Source organism: Cavia porcellus, unplaced genomic scaffold (genome assembly GCF_034190915.1).
Source record: "Cavia porcellus strain 051 isolate PalLab524CR breed Dunkin Hartley unplaced genomic scaffold, mCavPor4.1 scaffold_27, whole genome shotgun sequence".
In the NCBI taxonomy this organism is placed as follows: Eukaryota; Metazoa; Chordata; class Mammalia; order Rodentia; family Caviidae; genus Cavia; species Cavia porcellus.
The window spans coordinates 4710999-4733195 of record NW_026947510.1 but is presented as its reverse complement, the minus strand read 5'-3'; the positions used below and the strand labels follow the sequence as shown (position 1 = coordinate 4733195).

Genomic DNA, 22197 nt, shown 5'->3' with positions numbered 1-22197 from the left:
GTCATCAAGCGGCGCGGGCCAGGTTCTCACCCCGGCGTGCCGGCCTCGCTGACCTGGTCTGTGGAGCGGCAGTAGCGGGCATGGCTGTCTGCTGGCTCTTCCTGCGCAGGGTTGCGGCGGCGCGAGCCTGCCAGTCTCTGGTGACCCCCAGGGCTAGCTGGCGTCCGCTGTGCACCGGTCCGCCGCGGCGAGCGTTCGCCAAGGAGCTCTTCTTGGGCAAAATCGAGAAGGTGAGGCGAGCCCAGCCGCCTTTGCTCTTCGGCGTCCGCCTTTGTGCTTAGCAGCAGAGTGGGATCTAGCTTTGTCAGAGTCCCTAAACCTGCCCGTCAAACACATGCGAGGGGCTGGATGTCCTGACCCTGTAGATTCCTGAGTCCTTTTGGCCCCTGAAGTGGGAACGCGCGGACTTTTCCAGGGAAACGTGGCATGGACTGTATAGCGACTCTTTATGCTCGGCGACATGTGAGAAAACCCAGACGCGGGGGTCACAGCGCCACCATTGTCTGGCCCGGAAGTGAGTGGGTCTTGCACTCTGATCCCTAAACACAGCATAGCCCCTTCCCGCTGCTTTGGCACCCTCCTGGGCCCCGCGGCTTTCCAGACTCAGCAGAGACCTAGCACTTAATCCTGCTTTTGGGAGAACCTCACAAGTTTGTGTCCAAGGGCCCTTTCCCACGACATCTTTTAGAGATCCCAGAATCCAGCTGGTAGCCACAGCGTGGTTGTAAAGCCCTCATCCTTTTATTAGAGTCCTGGGACTTGGATTTCACCTTGGCTCTGACTTCGAACTTCGGTCCTTTCAGCTTTAAATGGAGCTAGTTATGTTTGGCCTCACTGATGTGTTGTAGAAGCCCAGTGAGATGCATAGTGTGTAGAAATTCTGTGTTGTGTAGCCAGAGACAGTGAAACATTTACTAGCTTTGTGACCTTGGGTTAGTCCTTTACTTTGCTTCCTCAGTGCTTTTTTCAGTAAAATAGAAGTAAGCACAGGACTTGCTCTCTCATTAGAAGTACAGTGCTTTGAACCTGAAATTAAGGCTAATCCTGGATAGTGGAAGCAGTTACTTCCTGCATTCAGTTTACAACAGTCCTCTCACCTTGTCAGGCCAAAACCTTAAGCAGAATTACTGATGCAGAAGCTGGGACTAAGACTGAGAGTGATTTGTCATGCTAGGAAATATAGAAGTAAGACATTAAGATGCAGGAAACCATTTTTTTCAGCTCTCATGCTAGGAAATATAGAAGTAAGACATTAAGATGCAGGAAACCATTTTTTTCAGCTCGTTGGTGCCTCATTCTGGGACTTCAGGCATCCCAGCATTGTGGTGAAGAAAAAACTAAAATCTCTTGTGCCACTTCCAGTCTTTGAGCCTGCAGCTTCCCTTCCCTCCGCTCACTGGCCACTGTTGGCCTTGCTTCATTTCACTGAGGATATCCATGCCCTCCTCCCCACCCCTGGTTACCTGTCCTTTGCTCTGTGCCCGTGTCATTTCTAATCTTCTGTTACCAATGAACTGTTTCCTCGGGAAGGCTTACCTGGTCATTAGATCCCAGTCTTCCCACCTACTTAAGGTTAACTGTGTCTTCTCTCATTTGTATCAATTGCTTTATCTCTGCTAGTCATGAAAGTCAATGGTGAGCTCCATATGGTCAAATCTAAGGGTCTTCCTCCTACTACATTAGTGACATCTGACGCAGAGCATCACTCTGCCGTCTTATGTACACTTCAGTCACCTGACTCCTGAAAAATCACTGACCTTCTCAGTCTCCTTTACTGGTTTCTTCTGGGCTCCTTGACCTTTAGACATTGGTGAGTGTTTCCTACAGGCCCAGTTGGAGTGGGATTTTTCCAAGGCTAGACTATAGACTTAGCTTTTAATTGACACCATCCCCTTGATTACCTAGTTCAGTCCTGGCTTTAAATACCATCTGTATCCTGATGGCTGAAATTTATACTTCCAGTGGAGAATTTTTCCCCTGTCAACTCCAGATTCTTTTTATTTCTCCCTTTCTCTTCAGGAGCACCCCTTAGATGTCTGAAAGACATCTCTAAATAGCTTATCTGAAAAACTGCTCTAGTTCCCACCAGTCTTGCTTGTCTCCTCAACCTTTATTATAGAGAATGGTGATTCTGGAGGTCTACCGACTTAGCTCAATCTCCTGGAGGGACCTTCAATTCCCCTTATTCTCCTAGTTCACATCTAACCCTACAGTGAATCCTTTTTTCTTTATCTTCAGGTTCTATTCAGGGTCCAGTCACATTTATGTACCTTCACAGTGACTATCCTGAATTAGGCCTCCCTCTTCCATGATTCTCACAATGACCTTGAGTCAAGTGTACATATTATAGGTGGAAAAACAGAGGCTCCAAAAAGGGTTTGTCAGTGGCCTCCCAATTAGTAAGCAGGACACAAAGCTAAACCCAGGGCACCTTAATGTGAGTCCCAGGCTCCTTGTTTGTGGGACAGTCCTTATCACTGCTATTGATAAGAAAACTGATGAAAATCAGGACCTACATGTCTGTGTGGAGAGGATGGCTGCAAGAAGGGGAGTCTTAACAACCAATTTTTGTATCTGAAGTCCCTTGTGAGATTTGCTTTACATATTTCTGCTTTTTGTTGTGCTCTGCTAGCCAGTTGTGGAATCCAGCACACCTTTTTCTAGACTTTGACTAATATTACCATGTTGTAGGTTAGTTAAAATTTAATTTTGAGACTATGGTGGCACATGCCTGTAATCCCAGCACTAGAGAGGATTTTTTTTTATTTCTGCTCTGATTTTTTTTAATTTAAAGAGAAAAAAGAGAGAGAGAGAGAAAAAAAAAGAAGTAAAAGTAGTACAGAATTTCAAGAAAAAAAAATATACTGTAAGAAATCACTAGTTAATAGATATTGTCGTCTTACAAACAGTTGTCCAAATTACAAAATTAAAGCATACAAAGTGGACATTCATACAGTGAGATTGCAGACAGTTCTGTTCAATGGTCCAACAAAAACTATCCTACACACTTAAATATACATGCAGTTATATCCTTTAGGCCACTTTCTTTTCCTTCTAGAGAGGATTTTTGAGAGTACATATGGTGGCACATGCCTGTAATCCCAGCTAAGGCGAGCGGATTGTTGTGAATTTCAGACCAGCCTGGGCTACAAAGTAAACTGAAGGCCAGCCTGAATTGCATAGTGAGACCCTGTCTCAAAAGAAGACACCAAAAAACAAAAAAAAAATTTTTTTTTTTTTAGTAAATGTTTTTCTCACTTTTAGAAAGGAGTTTTCCCATTTCCAGAGATGGACCAAGATGAGCTTAATGAAATCAATCAGTTTGTGGGACCTGTGGAAAGATTCTTCACTGAAGAGGGTATGTATAGTTTTCCTGTATCATTGCTCGTTTCTGTTGTAAGAGTGATTGTATTGGAGTTTGTGTAACAGGCAGGGCACACATAGAGGAAGCCGTCTTCAGTGTCATTAATGAGACCAAAATAGTTGTCACTCATAGTATTTTGCGTTGGGGGTCCTTACAGTTGCTCCTTAATGAAAAGTCATCTAGTTCAATTATCTGTGTGTGTTTGTGGTGAAAGACTGTTTGAAACATTTCCAAACTGCTGTAGACAAGCACATGTGTAAAATACAACAACCAAATTGAGTCACTGGAATAATAGATGACAGAAGCCAAGGTGTTTGCACAGTCCCAGCCCATGGCTCATGTATTGGTGAGTGTGGTGTATAGGATGCGTCAGATGTGCTAAAATGCAGAGTCTGGGTATCTGTCCTAGGAGTTTTGTTTTGTTTCATTTCATTTGTTTTGTGAAAATGCCTTGTTATGTACTGATGCTAGGCTTTAACTCATTGTGTAGCCTAGGCAGTCCACCTGCCTCAGCCTCCCAAGTGCTTAGAATTACAGGCATGGTCCAACTTCTGACTTGTCCTAAGGGTTTTATGATGAGCCTCAAGGCAGTAGGCCATACCATAGTAGGAGCTGAGGTCCCTTTGAGGGGTCTCTTGAGGGCTTGCATGCAAGAGTAGCAGCATCCCGTCCTCAACACTGAGGATTCCAAATGTCACTTGTTTAGCGGTTTTTATCTGCTGAGAAGTCAAAAATATTATTACTTTAAATTAAAAGTGATATGAACTTGTTACATGTTAAAGTATGAATATGTGTGTGTGCATACTCATGCACGTGTATGGAGTTTTTTTGTTTGTTTTTTGCTACTGGGACTGAACCCAGGTGTTTGCACTAAGCTGCATCCCCAACCCTTTTTAAATTTTTTTACTCTGAGGTAGGATCTCACCAAGTCAGTAAGCTGGGCAGGTCTTGAACTTGTGATCCTCTTGTCTCAGCCTCCTGGAATGCTGGCATTATAGGCATGCACTACCATGACTGGCTTATCTTCATATTTTTAGTCTGTTTTTATTTTCATAGTCCCCTTTCCTGTACTATCTGATTTGTCAGCCCCCTTAGGCTTTATTGAGATGTAAGTGATTTACAGTACAGTGTACATGTTTGAGTTGTACCCTCAGGAACCATTAACACACCCAAGGCGACGAACATATGCATTACCCCTAGAAGAACTCTTTGCCTTCATTCCCTCCCTGTCCCCAAGTAACCACTGATTTTCTTTTTCTTAGATTTTGTTATATTTTTTGGAGTTTTATTTAAACAGATTCATACGTTAGGTAATCTCATTTAGCTTCTTTTGGAACAATTTTGGGTTTCCTTCATGTGGCCTGTATCAGTTTTTCCTTCCTTGATAGTGCTGCAGAATATTTCTTAGTATGCTTTTTCTACCTGGTGACTGACATGTGGTCAGCATGCACCATTGTAGCTGCCTAACTTCCTGTCTCATTTTGTAGAACATATTGGTAATTTTGTAAAAATCAAGTTGAGTATAACTGCAGTAATCTACATCTCATCAATGTGCTATCTGTTGGCATTTTATTCAACCAAAGCAGCCAGATAAGCAAACAGAACTCCACCCAGAGTAAAAAGCCACAATTCTTACTGGGCTAATTATGTAAAATCAAACACATGCAGATAATTTCCAGTTTGAAAAATGTCTGGCACCCAAAAGTGATTGTGTGTACTTCTACAGTATTTGTTTTAGCATAGCTTACTTCTCTTTTGCCTGATCAAGATATTTCTTCTTGTTAGTGGACTCTGGAAAAATTGACCGGGAGGGGAAAATCCCAGATGATACTTTGGAGAAGCTGAAGAGCCTGGGCCTTTTTGGGATGCAGGTCCCGGAAGAATATGGTAAGTCAGGGAAACCCCTCTTCAGGAGGCACCATGCAGGATTTCTGCAGCCTTCAGAGAAGTGTGGCTCTGGGCTTTGCAGTCTTTGCTGCTCGCCCACCCAGCCCTCAAGGGGGCTTCCTCTGCCATGGTTGGCTGAGGGTCGAGGTAGGGACATGCTGCGGGCAGCAAGTACTTTGGGCAGTTGTTTGTCCTTTTTGGAAGACAGACTGTTTGGGATGGTTCCCAGCTGTACCCTGATGTTGGTCTTGGCCAGCAGGGCACAGCAGTTGGGAGCTTTCCTTGCTCTTCTGTTACCCTACCTTGTCTGTCTCCTGGGGCTAAATAAAGTAGGGCTTCTTTTCTCTCTCGTCCTCTCTCTTTCTCTCTCTCTCTCTCTTTCTCTCTCTCTGTGTATGTTGGGGTGAGGTAGGGGACAAGTCTATAGAGCAAATCCTTGATGGTATAGCCCAGAGTTGGGCCAGGCCAAGACGGGGATATCTGAAGACCAAAGAGCAGATGCTTGGCTTCCTTCTATGGAGCATCAATCAGGTGGAGTGTGTTTGTGTGTGTTCGTATCATGTCTTTCTTGTTGTCCTGTAAGATCCTGCCCCACTCTCAAATGTGTGTGAGTTTGTCCTGCCTCTGCAGAGGACCTTACCTGACCCACCAGGCTGCTGGCCCCAGGGTGGCAGTGCAATCTTCATTCCTGTGGCTACAGACATCCTGTGTGTCCTCTTGGAACCCAATGCAAGCTGTCCTGGCCACCTGGCACCAGGGTGGGGACTCCTGAGCTGCAGGACTGCTGTTGCTGTCACATGTAGCTATGCCTAGTGCTGAATATGAGAAAAAATGGGAACCAAGAGTTAGGACAGCTCTGCTCTGCTGTCAGCAGCTTAAAAATAATAACAAGGCAATGGGAGGAGCCTCAGATTCACATCTGCAAGTTTTGGGAGGCTTTTTAGGGCAGAGGATTCTGACACCTGGTGGAAGCCACTGCTGGAGTGTGCAATGCTTGGGTCCTTCAGTCCCTGGTACCACATGTCTCCTTTCTGCTCTTGGTTCTTCCTTGTCTGTGTTCCTATGAGATATGTCCCCCAGGATTCTACCTATGCACACGAAGGAAAAGCAGCCAAGTTTTTGCAGAGAAAACTCAGGATATGATAGGGCCAGCCAGACCTTCACCCACATGGATGCTGCCTCTGTTCTTGAGTGTAGATGTTCAAGCTGCTCTATGTTTTGTGTGTTGGCCTCAACTTGAGACTGGAGGTCAATTTATCATTTGAAAAAAGGGCACAAGGCTACCCACGGTCCCCTCCACAAGTTGAAGATCAGATGTAAAGTATCTAAGTTCTATAGAGTTTTTGTTTTGCTGTTTTTTAATCTCTTTGTCTTTTTACTCTTAGATGATATCCCATGGAAGAGTTTTTTTGAGACTGTTTGCTATGGAATATAGCTCTGCCTTGAATTTGCTATGTAGCCTTGGCTGGCCTTGAACTCACGGTCCTGCCTCAGCCTCCTGAGTGTAGGGATTATAGATGTGCAAGCCACACCTGGCTTTGAAGGGCAGTTTTTTCCTCAGGGAACATTGGGTGGTATCCAAATATATTTGGTTGTCAGAATTGTGGGAATGGGGAGGTATGCATCTCACATCTCGTGGGATGGAAGCAAGGTGCTGCCGACAGTCCACATTACACAGGAATGAGCTGTCCCTTATGTTGCAGTGGGGGACAGATATCTCTGCCCTGGGGCCCACTGGATACTGGGTCAAGGACACTTCAGGGTCTGGCAGAGGGCACCCTTATCTTAGGCAGTGGTTTGTTGTCTGTAGGGGTGTCTGCATGCTTGTATATGTTCATGTAAAATGTGAGAGGCCCTACATAAAAATGCTTTTTGTGAGTATAGGATTATAGGCAATTTATGTTTTATTTTATTGTGCTTTTTAAAATGGTATCACTTTATTATTAGGAAAAGCAGTGCATTGTTTGCTTTCTGGGAGGAGTTGGGCTGGTGTGCCTGATGCTGCCCCATCTCTCCTAGGTGGCCTGGGCCTCTCCAACACCACGAGCATTCGACTTGGGGAGATCCTCAGCCTGGATGGATCCATCGCTGTGACCCTGGTGGCACACCAGGCGCTGGGCCTCAAGGTCAGTTGTCCAGGGCCTCTGTTGGTAGCTGTCTGAAGATGGCAGGAGACAGGGGTCTTGTTCATGCTATAGTAATAGCTCGGGGCCTTGTAGGAGAGCAAGCCCAGCTGCTTTTGCCATCCTGCCCTCCACTGGACCTGCATGTGCAGTGGCCTTTGGCTCACACTGTCCTTTGGCACTGAATCCCCCTCTGTTCCTCAGTATTTGACCAATCTTTTCTTTTTTGGTACTGGGGATCGAACTCACGACCTCATGCTTGCTAGGCAGGCACTTGTGCCTCTGAGCTAAGTCCTCAGCCCTGGTTTGACCAATCTTTCAAGGCCCAGGTGGTGAGGCAGCTCTTCACTCCAGGCTGGCAGAGCTGTTCCTCTGCTGTCTGAACAAAAATCACCCTCTCCCCAGAATCAGAACACAGTGCAAAGCTCTTGGTGGCCTCTTCTTGGGGCTACGCCTACTCAGTGTAGATTTCAGAGCCAAAAGAACTCTGCACACAGCTCCCCACCCCAGTGATACCAGCTGTCGCCACAGTCATTTGGTGGCAAGGTGAAGACTGCTGTGCTATAGAGTGGCACCTTATGCGGGGTATGGTTCCAGCTTTCCTGTGTCTGCACATTCATCCTCCAGATCACCTGCCTGTGAGCAGTGTCCCTAGCTTGTAGATCTCAGGTTTAGGGATCAAAGCAGGGACAGGCCTTGCCCAAGGGTACCTGACCTGGTTGGGGAGGTGTTGGATGAACGTGATTAACCAAGACTGGATCAGAAAGGTGTGCAGCTGGGCCCCTGCAGCGGTTCATTCCCTGTGCTCTGCCTGGGGCTCCCTCTGTCTTCACTTGAAGTAAATGTTGACCCTGAAGGGCAGTGTCTCATGAGTACATCTTCACTGTCTTTGCCTCCCTGCATATATGAGATGTTAGTTTGTGTGTGTTTCATTTAGGGGATCATCTCGTTCGGCACAGAGGCACAGAAGGCCAAATACCTGCCGCGGCTGGCCTCTGGGGAGCACATCGCAGCCTTCTGCCTCACAGAGCCAGCCAGGTCTGTCTCTTAGAATATTATCTGCTGCCTGTCTCCAGGACAGAGGTCTTGTCTGTGTGGAGTGTCTGGCTTGTGTCTCTTCCCTGCCTAAAAGCTTCCAGTCAGTGTTAAGACCTTTCTCACCAGCTGTCTGCCCAGGGAGACTTACAAATGTGAAAACAACCTAAGTTCATCTATCAGCCAGTGTCTGTGGCTTTCCACCCTGTGATATGTGGAGATGTCATCAGACTGCATTTGCTGAGCATTTGAACTGGGAGCTGGATCTCATTTCCAGGTTAGGAATGGAGGTTCAGTTGGGTTGTGTGATCAGCTAGAGGTTTTGTAGTTGGATGGAGCAAGGTTGGAGGTGCACATGGCTGTAGTCAGCAAATGTTTCACACTGACCACTCAGATGGTGACCTATAGTGGTCACCTTCTGAGACATCCAAATGTCTCCTCATAGCTGCTCAGATGAACCCATGAGGAGTCCAGGTTCTTCTGCAGCATTTGAGACCTGAGTCATTTTAACCTCCACCTTTACTGCCTCTGTGTTAAAAGCAGAGATGACCAGATCCAGCCTGTCCCTAGTTTGTGTCATGAGATTTCACTGGAAAGTGAACTTCTTGTGATGAACTGTCTATGCAGCCACAGATTTGAGAACAAATGCCCTGTGACTGGGAAAGGTGAACACCTCTCTGTCAACCCTGTATTTCAAAAGTTTGCCAGCTCCTTGTCTAATCATCTCTGTTTCCAGGTTCCAGGTCTGTCCTTTATTCCCAAAATTGTTCTATCTCCACTGCATCTCTCCCTTTGTAGCAGGAACAATACTGGCTCCATCCGGACTAGAGCTACACTGAGTGAAGATGAGACGCATTATGTCCTCAATGGCTCCAAGGTATGGCCTCAGGGGCCCTCTGACCAAAGCTGGCAGGACAGAGATAGAATTGAGCAGCATCTCCAGGGCCTGTCTGCTATCTCTGTTCAGGTTTGGATCACCAATGGGGGACTGGCTGAGATTTTCACTGTGTTCGCAAAGACCAAGGTGGTTGACTCTGATGGCTCCGTAAAGGACAGAATCACAGCATTCATAGTAGAAAGAGACTTTGGTGGAGTCACTAATGGGAAATCCGGAGATAAGTTAGGCCTTCGGGGCTCCAACAGTAAGTGCCGTGTGCATTTGTGTGTGTGCATGTGCATGCTTGCATGTGGGACAGAGAGAGGGATTGATTCTTGGTATTTACCAAGGTAAAATGAGGTTACAATCCTCTGGTTTTAGTTTAGCATTTTGGCAAAATCCAGTTGACAGTGCCACCTGGACTTCTCTGGTGATGCCTATGAGTTCCTGGAAATTAACTCATGAATTGGGCAGCTGTGGTCTGCACACCACTCAGGGTGTTGAACTTTGGGACTCCCATGGGACTGAAGCCAGTAAAGCTGTATGCCTCAGAGTTGGGGCTGGCAGTAGACCCTGTGGTGGCAGGACAGCAGGTGACCTGGGTTAGGCCTCCCATCTTTGCTGCCTGGAACCTTTGTGCTCATCATGTGCCCCTGCTACAGAGACCCTTGGAGCTCTGGGTTTGTAGGATGAGGATGTATTGTACCAGTCCTCTTGGTGCTGCCCTAGGGTCTTCAAATGCTGTGCCCCTTAGGTCTCCTATTCCAGTCTTGAGTATCTGTCCTGGAAGGCACTACATATGCCCTGGGCACCTTTGGGACGACCTCTGCATGCCTTGTGTATTTAGGGACTTTGCCTTCTGGGTAGAGTTTTAGCACACATCCAGCTTGGGCTGGAGGTAAAAGGGATAGAGGCCCTGAGCTCTGTCCTGTGTGCCTGTGAACAAGCTTGTGTGGTCCTCTGCACTGTAGTTTGCTCAGGTGCAGGAAAAGGAAGGGTGTGTGCAGTGCAAGATGTGCCTGTGACAGCACCTCAGCACCAGTTGCTGCCCTGACCACTGTGACCTAAGATCTCCTCAGTGTGGCAGCTGAGAGAAGAGAAGCACTGAGACCCTCTACTCAGGAGGAGCCTGGCATGCTGTCAGGAGACAGTACAGGGACCAGGGGCTGGGTCCTCTGGGGCAGTCTGGCAGGTGGTGCCCTGGGTCCATGCAGGGTCCTGTGAGAGAAGGTCAGGTGGCACAAGGTGAGTCCAGAGGGGGACTCACTTCTCAGCCTTTGACCCTGGTCCCAGAGCCAGAGACTGCAATGTTTTGATGGATTTCACCCAGCTCTTCTGACGTGGTCGCAGTACTTGGTTGAATGGTTGGCAGCTTGCCATGCCTGGCTGGCTCCCCTTGAGCCTTAGTCTTCCCTATCCTGAACCTCTTTTCTCTGGTGCAGATGGTTAGCAGGTGCCATGTTTATGTAACCAAACATGTGAACACCCCTTGTGTTGGGAAATACTGTGGATGCTACTGCATGCTCCTCAACCTGTCCCCACTGCTCCCCACCTTTAGTGCACATCTAACTAGGACTACTGCCTGCATGGCAGCCAGAGCTGGTTTGGCAAGGATGCTTTCTTCCTTATGGTCACTGAGTGCCAGGCAATCTACTACAGGCTATAGATTGATTCAGGTTGTCATGGTTTTGTGTTATCACTGGGACACGTACACCCCCAAGGTCTATGCTCCTGCTGGACCAGCTGCTTCTTTGACCCCACCTGGCATTGGGACAGGAGAGGCAGGTCTGCCTTCCCAGTGGGGTGTGGGTGGGGGCAATGCTGCTGCCCTGCAGACAGTGTAGGGCAAGTGTTCATTAGGGTTAGGAACTGGGACCAAGAATCCCATCCACTGATGGCCTTCAGAAGTATTTGTGCATGAGTTTGACTGTTCTTTCTCCATTCTTTTTGTTCCCTAACAGCTTGGCCCAGCCCTTAGTACAGCTACTATCCAGCCGTCAACCCCTAGCTGTATGTCTGTCCTTTGTGTATTTCACCTGTAGCACAGATAACACTGCTAACATCCCTCCTTGACCAAGTGTGGGCTCCTCAGACATTCGTGCCTCTCTGTATTATCCATCCTGATGTCAGATGAATGAATGACTTGTGTGCTCTGTTCAAGTGCAGAGTGATTTGCATTATTTGGTAAGGTCTTAAATCTTCTGTGTTTCAGTTTGCGAAGTTCATTTTGAAAACACCAGGGTGCCTGTTGCAAATGTGCTTGGAGAAGTCGGAGGTGGCTTTAAGGTGAGTTGCCTGTTGAACCCTAAGTGAATACTGTGAGGTTTTCCAAGTGGGTACCTACCCGCACTTGTCTAATCCTTTCCTGAGTTTAGACACCACCTATAAAATGGCTGGGTCTGAGGAGTCACCATTTTTATACTCTTGAGCCATGTTGCCAAGTGTCTGCAGGAAACTGCAGGTATGTGCTCTTTCCAGCAGGGAGGGAAAGAAGCCCATTCTCATGATACTGGGGTAGCCAGACTTGGTAGTACATACTTGTAATCCCAGCATTCTGGAAGGCTGTGGCAAGAGGATCATGAGTTCATTTAGCATGACCCTGTCTCAAAGCAAAACATAAGTTGGGCATGCTCATGGGTAGCGCGTGCCTATGTCAGCACTTGGGAGGCTGGGTGGTAGGATTGCCAGCAGTTCAAGGCCAGCCTGGGCTACGAAATGTGTTTAAGGCCAGTCTGAACTGCATCGGGAGACACTGCCTTAAAAAAAAAAATTAAAAAAGAGTTGAAATAGCTCAGGGAAAAAAAAAGTGCTAGAATTGAACCAAGTGTCTTGTGAATGCTAGGGAAGTATTCTACCATGGAGTTTATCCCAACATGTTTTGTTTCTTGTTTTTTTGAGGCATGGTCATACTATTTAATTCAGGTTGTTTTTGGACTTACTATGTAGCTCAGGCTGGCCTTGCATCACAGAAATCCTCCTATTTCAGTCTCCCGGGGTGCTGGGATTATAGGTGTGCACCACCATGCCCAGCTTACAACACTATATTCTTACAAATGTTGCTATTGTGATTGATAAAAAATGACTGTTGTTAATAAACAAAGGGAAATTTATTTCTAAAATTCTTTGTGGTTCCCAGTGAGATTGGTGTCAGTTAGCCTAAATACTAAAATGAATGATACATTTGATTCAATCTCAAGATCATAAACCAATAATACACTGGCTGACAATTGTGTGAACCAATGTGAGGTGAAAGTGAGGGTTTTTCTCTCTGGTATACTTAGAAAATCTGAGTCCAAATGCAGATAACAGGAAGGGGCTACTGAATCTCGCTTTGGGGAAGTTGAGATCTCAGATGTGGATATGAACATTATGGAGAGCACTGTTGTGGCAGAGGAGCTGAGGACCCACTATAGGTGTTGAAAAGGCCAGTGCACCATGGAGTAGTATGGAGGGTCCTCAGAAGACTAAGAATAGGGCCAGGGATATAATAGTTCAGTGGCACAGCGCCCTCCAGGCAAGCACAAGATCGTGAGTTTGATTTCTGGTACCAAAAACAATAACAACAAAAAAGGTAATAACAATAATAAAAGACTAAGAATAGAACTACCATGTGATCCAACTGTCTTGCTACTGCTTGGCTGTCTATCCAAAGGAGAAGCCAGCACACTTTCAGTGCCTACGTACTCCTGTTTCTTGCAGCTTTATTAGCAATAACCAAGAAATGCCACCCTCCTCTGTATCCTTCATCAGATAAGTAAAGCAAGTGTCTATATATCCCATTAAGTATTTAGTCATAAAAAAGAGACAGCTATTGATTTTAGGATAATGGTTAAGTGGAATCAGCTAGACAGAAAGACAAATATCATAATATTTTTTCCCTCATATGTAGAAATTTTAAAAAATAAATAAAAAGGACCTGGACACAAAAGAGATATCTCTAGGGCTTCAGAAGGCAACTGGGGGAAACGGAAATGCGGTGGATAGAAGAGTGGGTGGGTGTAATCACAGTGTGTGCACGTGTGGAAGGTCAGTGAGCCCACCAGCCTGTGAGATGAATAGGTGTTAATACTTAAAATGTTAAAAAGGTTGGCAAGGGCCACCAAAGTCAGAGAAACACTGAGCGTAGGACTGGGGCCCTTCTGCATACAGGGATGTACCAGGGAATGAGGCCCAGAGTCACCTATTTTTCCTGCCTTTTTTCCTTTGGAATGAGGTTAACACTAACTCTGAAGGAGCTGAGCTAGCTTTTGAAAGAAGGTGTGGGAGGCAGAAGAATGGAAGACTCTAGTTTCCCAGCAGACTGAAGGGCCGGTGCCAGCTAACATGCCAGGGAGTAGGAGTGCGTGGGCCCAGGGAGGGTGGTCTTGAGTCCAGTTCTGGGGTGAGATTACATCACCCCAGACAGGGGTGCACAGTAAGCACAGATTGCAGTTCTGTGTGTTTTATTAATCCACATCACGTCCAGCCAGGCCTTCTGGAGGAGGCAAAAGTGCTTTCTGTGAGGCTGAGCTTTCTGTCCATCTTCCTTCCTGCCCTGGCCCAGCCCTCCCTCTGGGGCTTGAGGGTGTCAGATCCAGTGCTCAGAAGTGCTGTCTGCCTGGGGATCTCTTCCTCACTGCCTGCCTGAGGCCCCAGCTCTGGGTCTTCTCTGGGGAAGCTTGTCTGCCCGTCCCCTCTTCTCATGCCAAGAGTCCCCACAGGGCTGGGACTGTATGTCTGTCCCTGTCTGTATTAGGTCAGAAGAATGGATAGGGAAAGAAAAGTTGCTGACAAAGCTGTCAGGCTGTCGCAGATACCTGGCCTGGGTGTTGGGCTGACACCAGAAGTGGAGCCTTGGGAAATTTTGTCCCCACTGAGCCTGGGCTTCTTCCTGAGTAGCTCCTGAGCCCTGGGCCCTGTGGGAACCTCTACATAGCTTGCTTGGCTGTGCATACCAGTCAGTCCATCTCTCTGTTCCCTTCCCTGAGGGTGACACGGGTACTGGTCACTGCCTTTGGGATGGTGTCAGTGGCCTGCAGTGGCTGGAGCCACAGCAAGACTGTGCCACCTGCTTGCATGGGGTTGTACTTGCTCCCAGCAGTGTCTCTGGGTTTTCCTGCTGTCCCTGCAGGTGGCTGTGGACATCCTCAACAGTGGGCGGTTCAGCCTGGGCAGCATTATGGCAGGGATGCTCAGGAAACTGATTGGTAGGTAAGTTGGGCTCTACATCCTTCTGCAGTGCTGTCCCACCCCCTGGCATGCCCTCTATGGCCAGGAGACTTGGCCTTTCCCTTGGGTGGGCACAGAGAAGGGAGGAGGAGGCCAGGTGCTGGCAGAGGGAGGGAAGGGGTGCTCTGCTGCCCTTAAGACTCTTTATCTCCTGGCTGTTGCACTGTGGTGAGGAGATGGGTTAGGCTGCTGAGCCCCAGACCTCCCTTTTGTTCTTACCCAACAAGAGTACTGCTAGCTAGGATTCTCCCATCTGTGACTTAAACAGTCCTGTAACCATTGTTGCCTTGGTGACCTTGGAGAGGAGATCTTGGGGAGAGCACTCCCCTGAACACTTCATGCTTCACACAATTCAGGATAAGGTGGGCACAGGAAGGAAGCATCTGGCTGACTTTCTTCCCTGTTTGGTTGGTGAGGAGACTGAGTCTCAGAGAGGCCAGGAGGTTTACCCTGGACCATGCACCAGAGCCTCAGTTCGTGCCCATCTCCAGCGCCAGCTCAGGGTGCTTCTGTTTGCTGTGCTGCTTAGTGCACAAGCTCCCTGGAGTGCACAGGGCCAGCCTGTCCACCACAGGAGGCAAAACCCTGGAGGAGATCCCATGGCCAGAAGGGCAGATTCGGGGGACATGGGACTGGGTTGCAAGTGTAGGAGCATTTGGACACTAGGACTTCTGGTGTGGCTGGCGGTATCAGTGCCTGTCAGGCAGGCTGTTGTGTCATGTGGGTGTTGATAACTCAGTCCCATGCACAGCCATATGCCCTGAGGCCCAGACCTGTGTTGCAGCAGGTCCTGCAATAGCCAGGGGCACCTACCAATGGGATTAGCTGTCCCAACCCTGTCTGGGACCTTCTGTGTACCTGGCTTCCTTTGAGATGCCTTGTGCCCTCTGATGGCATCTTTGAATGACCCTGTGAGGTGGGCAGTATTGTCAGGGAGGTAGAGCTCTTTAGCCTGGGCCTCTGCGGAGAACAAGGCTGGGTTCAGATCCGTGTGTGGCTTTTGAGGCATCCAGTCCCAGGACACAATGCTCAGGGTGTTTAAAGGGTAGTGGTAATGGAGTTAGGAAATCCCTTTTGGATAGGCAGGAAGTTGCCAACAACTCTGCTCTTCTTTAGAACTGACTGCTGAGTATGCCTGCGAGAGGAAGCAGTTCAACAGGACGCTCAGTGAATTCGGGTTAATTCAGGTACCAAGGCTGTGTTTTCCCTGTGTGGTCAAGAATTGTGTGCTTGGCAATTGTCTCTCCTAGCTTTCTGTGTAGTTGTTTGGGGAGAAGACTGGATGAGGCTCAGTTGGACAGGGACCCCTTTTATGAAGGCTGAGTTTGATTCTCCTGGGCCAGCAAGACTTCTGGCTCAGTTGCTTCTGTCCCGAATGGCAGACTTGGGTCTCAGCATAGGCAAATTGCTTCTTGCTTGTGTTTTTCTCAAACATTCCAGGAGAAGTTTGCGCTGATGGCTCAGAAGGTGTATGCAATGGAGAGCATGTCTTACCTCACTGCAGGGATGCTGGACCACCCAGAGTGTCCTGACTGTTCCATTGAGACAGCAGTGGTGAAGGTAATCCCGGTGCCACCAGAGCTGATGGCAGAGGGTAATCAAGCAGAGAGCAGAGGGGACTGGATGGCACCCCCTGTGCTGACCTCACCTGGCCTTGGCAGGTGTTCAGCTCTGAGAGTGCCTGGCAGTGCGTGAGCGAGGCATTGCAGATCCTGGGGGGCTTAGGCTACATGAGGAACCACCCCCACGAGCGCATGCTGCGTGATGCCCGGGCACTGCTCCTCCTGGAGGTGAGTGACCTGCACCCATTTGTGTGTCCTCATGTCCCAAGCTGATGCTCCACCTTCCCTCCTTGCCTCCTTGGCTTGGGAGTGCTATGGAGGCCAATCCCCATTTTGGGTTGCTTCCTTGCTGGGCGCCCTTAACCCACATACTCTGCTCTGCACAGGGAAACCTGGCCTGGAGATGGCAGGGAGCTGGCTCAGGCTGCTTTCCAGAGGACCCTTTCCCGTGTGCCTGCCACCTCCTGGGATTCTGCCTATCCATTTTAAGGAGGAGTCAGGGGCTTACAGAAAGGTGTGGCCCATGCAAGGCTAGCCATGAGACATGGGTCCCAGTGGGAAGCCAGGCCATCTGGCCACCTCTTCACCTTTGTGTGTTCTCTAACCTCTAATCTCAGCCTTGACCTGGGTGCTTCTGAAGTGGCAGCCTCTGCCATGAGCAGGCTGTGGCTTACACTGTCACCTGGCACTGCTGGGGCTGCACAGAGGGGTGGCCCTTGACCTGTGCACTTCTGGCCACAGGGGACTAACGAGATCCTCCGGATGTTCATTGCCGTCACGGGCCTGCAGCATGCCGGGCTTGTCCTGACCCCAAGGATCAAGTAGGTGCTATTCATGCTTTTCAGGGACTGTTCTCAGAGATAAGGGGAAATGGCTGCCTGCTCTGAGTTGGGATGAGATGGTAGGCTAGATGTGGCCTTGGACTCCCTTGGAGCCTGGCTGCATAGACTGGGACCTACAGGTCTGAGAATGCCTGGCAGTGCATGAGCCAGGCATTGCAGATCCTGGGGGGCTCAGGCTACATGAGGGACCTCCCCCACGAGCCCATGCTGCGTGATGCCTACAGGTGGGGCGTACAGGTCCTGGAAAACCAGACCGCAAGCTTGTCACATGTCTCCCATCCCTACTGGAACTCTGTCTTCCCCTCTCCCAGCATCCTCTGCCTCTCCCACTGGTCTGCACATGGTTCCCCAGCCCTGAGACCAGCCCTGCCCCCAGCTCTGCCTATCCTCCTCTCTCCTCACTGTCCCAGGGTAGAGCCATAAGATCCCTGCCAGAGTCCAAGTACAGGCTGCTGGTAGCATTTTACTGGCTCCTTGATTGGGAGTTAGTTGCTCTGTAACAGGTTAGGAAAGTAACCTAGAGCCCAGTGTGCTCAGCCAAAGGAAAGGTACAGAGCTCATAGGCCCTAGAGTCACAGGACTGGGGGAATTTCTGCAGGCAGCTTAAAGGGAACAGCATGGCTGTAGTCATGGAGACCATCAGCCAGAGGCTGTGGGACACTTTGGGCGGAACTGTGGACCTGGGGCTGACAGGCAACTCTGGAGTTGTGCACCCTAGACTTCAGGTAAGTAGGCTCAGCAAAGTCACCCCCCCCCCCCCATAAGAACTCCCTGTCCTGGGATATGACCAAGGGTCTTGGCCCCAACGGGAACTTGGAGGACACCCTGATGCCCCACCCTATCTGGGCCCTGAGCCCCAGGCTACACGGTGTTGGATATAACAAAAAGGTTCCTGGGTGGATGAGATGCCAAGCTTAGTCCTGTCTCCTGGCCTGCCAGGACAGTGCCGCCAAATTTGAGGAGAATGTGCATTGCTTTGGCCGGACTGTGGAGACGCTGCTGCTGCGCTTTGGAAAGGTAAGCAGATCTGCCAGATCAGGGCACAACCAGCTCCCACATGCGTAGCTGTGAGACTGGCCTAGAGCAAGACTTGATCACCTGGGCACAATGCCAGGGAACGATCTGTGACATTGAGCACACTAAGCACCAGCCTCTTGTGTTAGCCATGTTGCTGGGCCATGGTCTTGCCTTAACGTCTACCTGAGGAAGGACAGTCCAAAGAGAAGGGAGATCCAGGGCAGCTGGGAGCCTCTCCTGCAGCCAGAAGCACACAAGGAGGCTGAGACTCCAGAGCTGTGTCCTGTGTGGGTCCTTGGGGCAGGAGCAGAGCTCTATGCCTTGCTGTATTTCCAGACCATTGTGGAAGAGCAGCTGGTGATGAAGCGAGTGGCCAATGTCCTCATCAACCTGTATGGCATGACGGCTGTGCTGTCACGGGCCAGCCGCTCCATCTGCATTGGACTCCCGGACCATGACCATGAGGTGAGCGCCTCCCAATCCCATCCAGGAAAGTCTTGAGGATGCTGAGTGACCTACTCAAATTTGGGTCTGGGCTCGAACAAGAGCCATGCTATGACCTCCGAGCCAGTCTGTGTCCTATTGCACATTAATGTGGCTGTGTTAATGAGGCCAGTGGCTGGGAGGAGGTTAGATGAGTTGTGGGCTGTATTGCCCAGTGGTCACTGAGATAGAGGTGTCTCAGGATGCTGCCCAGGGGGGCTGAGTGGGCTTTCTGTGCTGTGGCTATGGAGAGACCACTCTCCCCCAGGATAGAGTCTCACCCTGTGGGGACCTACGAGCTGCCACCTTTCCACGTGTGGTGTCCTCCACTTGCCTGAGGACACTAGGATTGTGATATCCATATGAGGGAGAGAGGAACAGAGGCTCAGACCATGAGTAGTTTTATTTTAGGGACAGGCCAATGTGGCTACAGGCTGCACTTAGCACCAAGGTTATTTCTGAGCCCAGCCTGATTGCAGAATGCTGCCCAGCTTGGTGGCAATTGAGCCCTTGGAGGCCAGAAGTCAGCTCCAGGGCACTCAGTGACTGTTCCCACCCTGGTTTCGGTAGGTTCTGTTGGCCAGCACATTCTGCGCAGAAGCTTATTTCCAGAATCTCTTCAGCCTGTCACAGCTGGACAAGCGTAAGCAGGGTGGCTAGTTGGAGGGAAGGGAGTGCATTTGGGGCTTCTGTGCATGAGGAACTTTCTAGGCCTTGTCTGCTGGAATGCAGTTCTGGGCCTGGCCTGGAGGCCTCTATGCAGCCCCAGGGCTATGCAGGCATGCAGCCATGACCTCACACCTGCCCAGGTGTGGTTACCAAGGAGGGGACAGCCCTTTACCTGCCTCTGTAGTCCTCCCCCCCAGCCAGAATAAGCTCAGATTTTCTGCGGAGAGCCTAGGCCACACCTGGAAAATGTGGGGCTTTGTGCCCATCTTTGCCCAAAAGGCTTGGGCTCATAGAATGTGTGGCTCATGGTCTCTGTGTGACCCTTTCAGTCTGCTGGGTTCTAATCAGTGTCCCCAGCCGAGCCAGCCTTCCAGTCAAGAGTGAAGAGGGCCATTGTGGGCCTCTTGTTTCCTATGGCCCCAGAGCTGATCTAGGCACCAGTGTGGCAGGTGGGACTGTGACCTGCTGTGGGGTGACCAGATGGCTTCTCCTCCTGTGGACTGTTTGGTGAGCAGGGCCTCTCCCCACCCCTACCCATGAGACCTGGGGTTCAGAGGAGAGGAGTGTAAGCACCCTTACTCAGGATGAAGCCCTGGACCCTTTCCTGTCTCTGTCATGAGTGGCCATCCAGAATCACTTCTTGGGGGGGAGCCCTGAAAGCAAGGGTGACTTTGTCAAAGTCACCTTATGTCCTCACAGTGGTACAGGAGGAACCCCACTCCCTCTCTTTGCCTTCTCAGATGATCCCGGAAACTTGGATGAGCATATTAAGAAAGCATCAAAGTATATCCTGGAGAAGCGGACCTATGTCTGTTCCCACCCTCTGGACAGGACATCCTGAGGCAGGACAAGCTCTGGGCCTTGAGGAACCAACCTCACCCCAACAGCCTCTGCTGAACTGTCGTCCTGCGGGCACCTAAGGGCTTTCTGCTGCCTGGTTTTCCCCATGATCACCCATTAGTCATGGCTTCTCCCAGACATCGAGAGGGTGGCAGTGCTGGTGCCTGACCTTGAGTGGCTGTGTTGAGTTCTGGTCACCACAGGGCTCAACTGTCACCTGTGGGGAGGAAGCTTCAGGGCCCTGTCTGAGGTGTGGGCATCCATCTCCATCATATGTTCAAGAAACTGGAAGCTGCGTTGAATTACTGTGAAACTTGCAGCCTGTGTCAGCATTGTTAACAAAAAATGTAAAATTGCACAATTTTTCTGTCCCCTCTTCTAGTCCTGCCATACTAGTCACACTGTCCTCAGAACCAGCCTTTAGCAGCTGGTCGTGCACACTTGTGATCTCAGCACTCTGAGAGGCTGAAGCAGGAGGATCACAAATTCAATCCCAGCCAGGTAACTTAGCAACACCTAGTCTCAAAGTAAGAAGAGGCTGGGAATTTAGTTGGGGCTCATGCTGACCATAGTAGCACATGCCTGTAATTGTTGCACTCACCTGCTTTGAGGTGTAGGCAACTACCATAGACAACACTTGGGGCTCCAGTACGGTAGTACTTTGATTCACAAACTTAATTCCACAATTCTTGTTGCAAACTGAATTGGATGAGAACTACAAATTCAGTGGTTAGTTTCAGTGTTGACCTTGTGAAGAAATAAGACTCAGTTCTCATCCAGTTCAACTTGTGACTAGAATTGTGGAAAGAATTAAGTTTGTGAACTGAGGTTCTACTGTAACTGATTAAAACAAACAGTTGTTTTAACAGCATTCATTTTCCTTTTTTTTTTTTTTTTTTTTTTTTTTGTCTTTTTCGTTTTTATCGGTACCAGGGATCGAACTCCCGACTGCCTGCTTGCAAGGCAGGCGCTTATGCCTCTGAGCTAAATCCCCAGCCCCAGCATTCATTTTCTTACAAGAGCACAAGCCATGTGCTTGAATCCTTTGGTATTTTACCAAATTCATTTATTAATTGTACCTTTGACCAAAAAATTGATGTGATCATAACTAAGAACAAAATATACAATGTCTAAGTGAAGAAAAACTCAGAAGATCAAAGTATCACAGTTGGCTGATCATGGATTCCTAGCCTTGCATGCAGATAGAGGAGGTGTAGAGCAATTCTGACATGACATAGAGACATCCAGATGATCTAAGAGTGACTCAGTGTTTATAGTGAGAATTCTGTGCAAGCAGGAATGGTATATTTAGCAGTGGCCACTTTGTAGCAACCTAAGGAAGTTAATGCATAATCAAATATACATTCACAGCCCCTGGGATTTATAAAAGTGATCATGTGCTCCAGCTTCTAAGAATTGAGCTCAGCCCAGTGCTTGGAGTGTGTTCCTGAGGAACAGCCCCTAAGGTGTGGTAGTGGGTCAGGTAGAAGGAAGGGAGTGGGCAGTAGAAATAGGTGGAAAGTAGAACCTCTTGCTGGCACTGCTGAAGTAAGGGAGCGAAAGATGGAAGGGGCAAATTGATCTTTCCCTTTCAAAACAAAAATGATACAGAAAAAGTCAAAATGAATTATGCAGAGTTTTGTGGTGTGTGTCCGAAGGATGGAATAGGAATACAGAGTACTGTTTCATTCATCCACAGCCTCTAGACATGATCCATCCTAATTATCAGGAACAGGAATAAATAAAGCACGCTGCAGAGGAAAGGAGTTTTTCCTGGGATTTTGCTGAAAGATATAAGTGAAATGCAAACAAAAATAAAAAATACCAATCACACCTCTGTCTTTGTGCATACTGGTACTCCTCCAAAGACAGGCTTTGTTATTACAACCTCACTAAGAGAGTTGCAGAAGGAAGGTCGTAGAGGATGTTTTAGACATGTGCCTGTGGGCCGGGGGTTTAGCTCAGTGGTGTAAGCACCTGCCTGGCAAGTGTGAGGTTTTAAGTTTGATCCCTGGTGCCATGCCCCCCCCCCCCCCCCCCCCGCCAATCTATGAGTAGACATGTGCCTGAGTGACAGTAGCCTGTGCAGTGTCACCAGTCAGTGCATAGCTTGTGTGTGTGGTGGTTTGGGCTGGGGTGGATATTCTTTTGCACTTGTTTTTCTTGGAGCTTCTAGAGGAATTGGCTTATATTTTTCCCTGGGCTCTGCATTTGAGGTCTGCTGTGGTAGTGAAAAACGGAAATTTGAACTGTGAGTATCATGCTTTTCACTTCTAGGCACCAGTTCTCC

General features: G+C 48.9%; 1 protein-coding gene across 1 annotated transcript; it reads left to right on the top strand.

Annotated features, from left to right (window-relative positions):
* The first annotated feature begins 1 nt into the window (after position 1).
* On the top strand, positions 2-21740 carry LOC100713989 (complex I assembly factor ACAD9, mitochondrial). The gene is made up of 18 exons (XM_005000591.4): positions 2-230; positions 3265-3358; positions 5150-5251; positions 7271-7377; positions 8312-8412; positions 9208-9286; positions 9377-9551; positions 11499-11572; positions 14397-14472; positions 15611-15681; positions 15935-16054; positions 16156-16284; positions 16798-16877; positions 17497-17623; positions 17838-17915; positions 18252-18380; positions 18969-19041; positions 19808-21740. The coding sequence occupies exons 1-18, from the start codon at positions 81-83 to the stop codon at positions 19906-19908; spliced, it is 1866 nt and encodes a 621-aa protein (XP_005000648.1). The 5' UTR covers positions 2-80; the 3' UTR covers positions 19909-21740.
* The last annotated feature ends 457 nt before the right edge of the window (positions 21741-22197 follow it).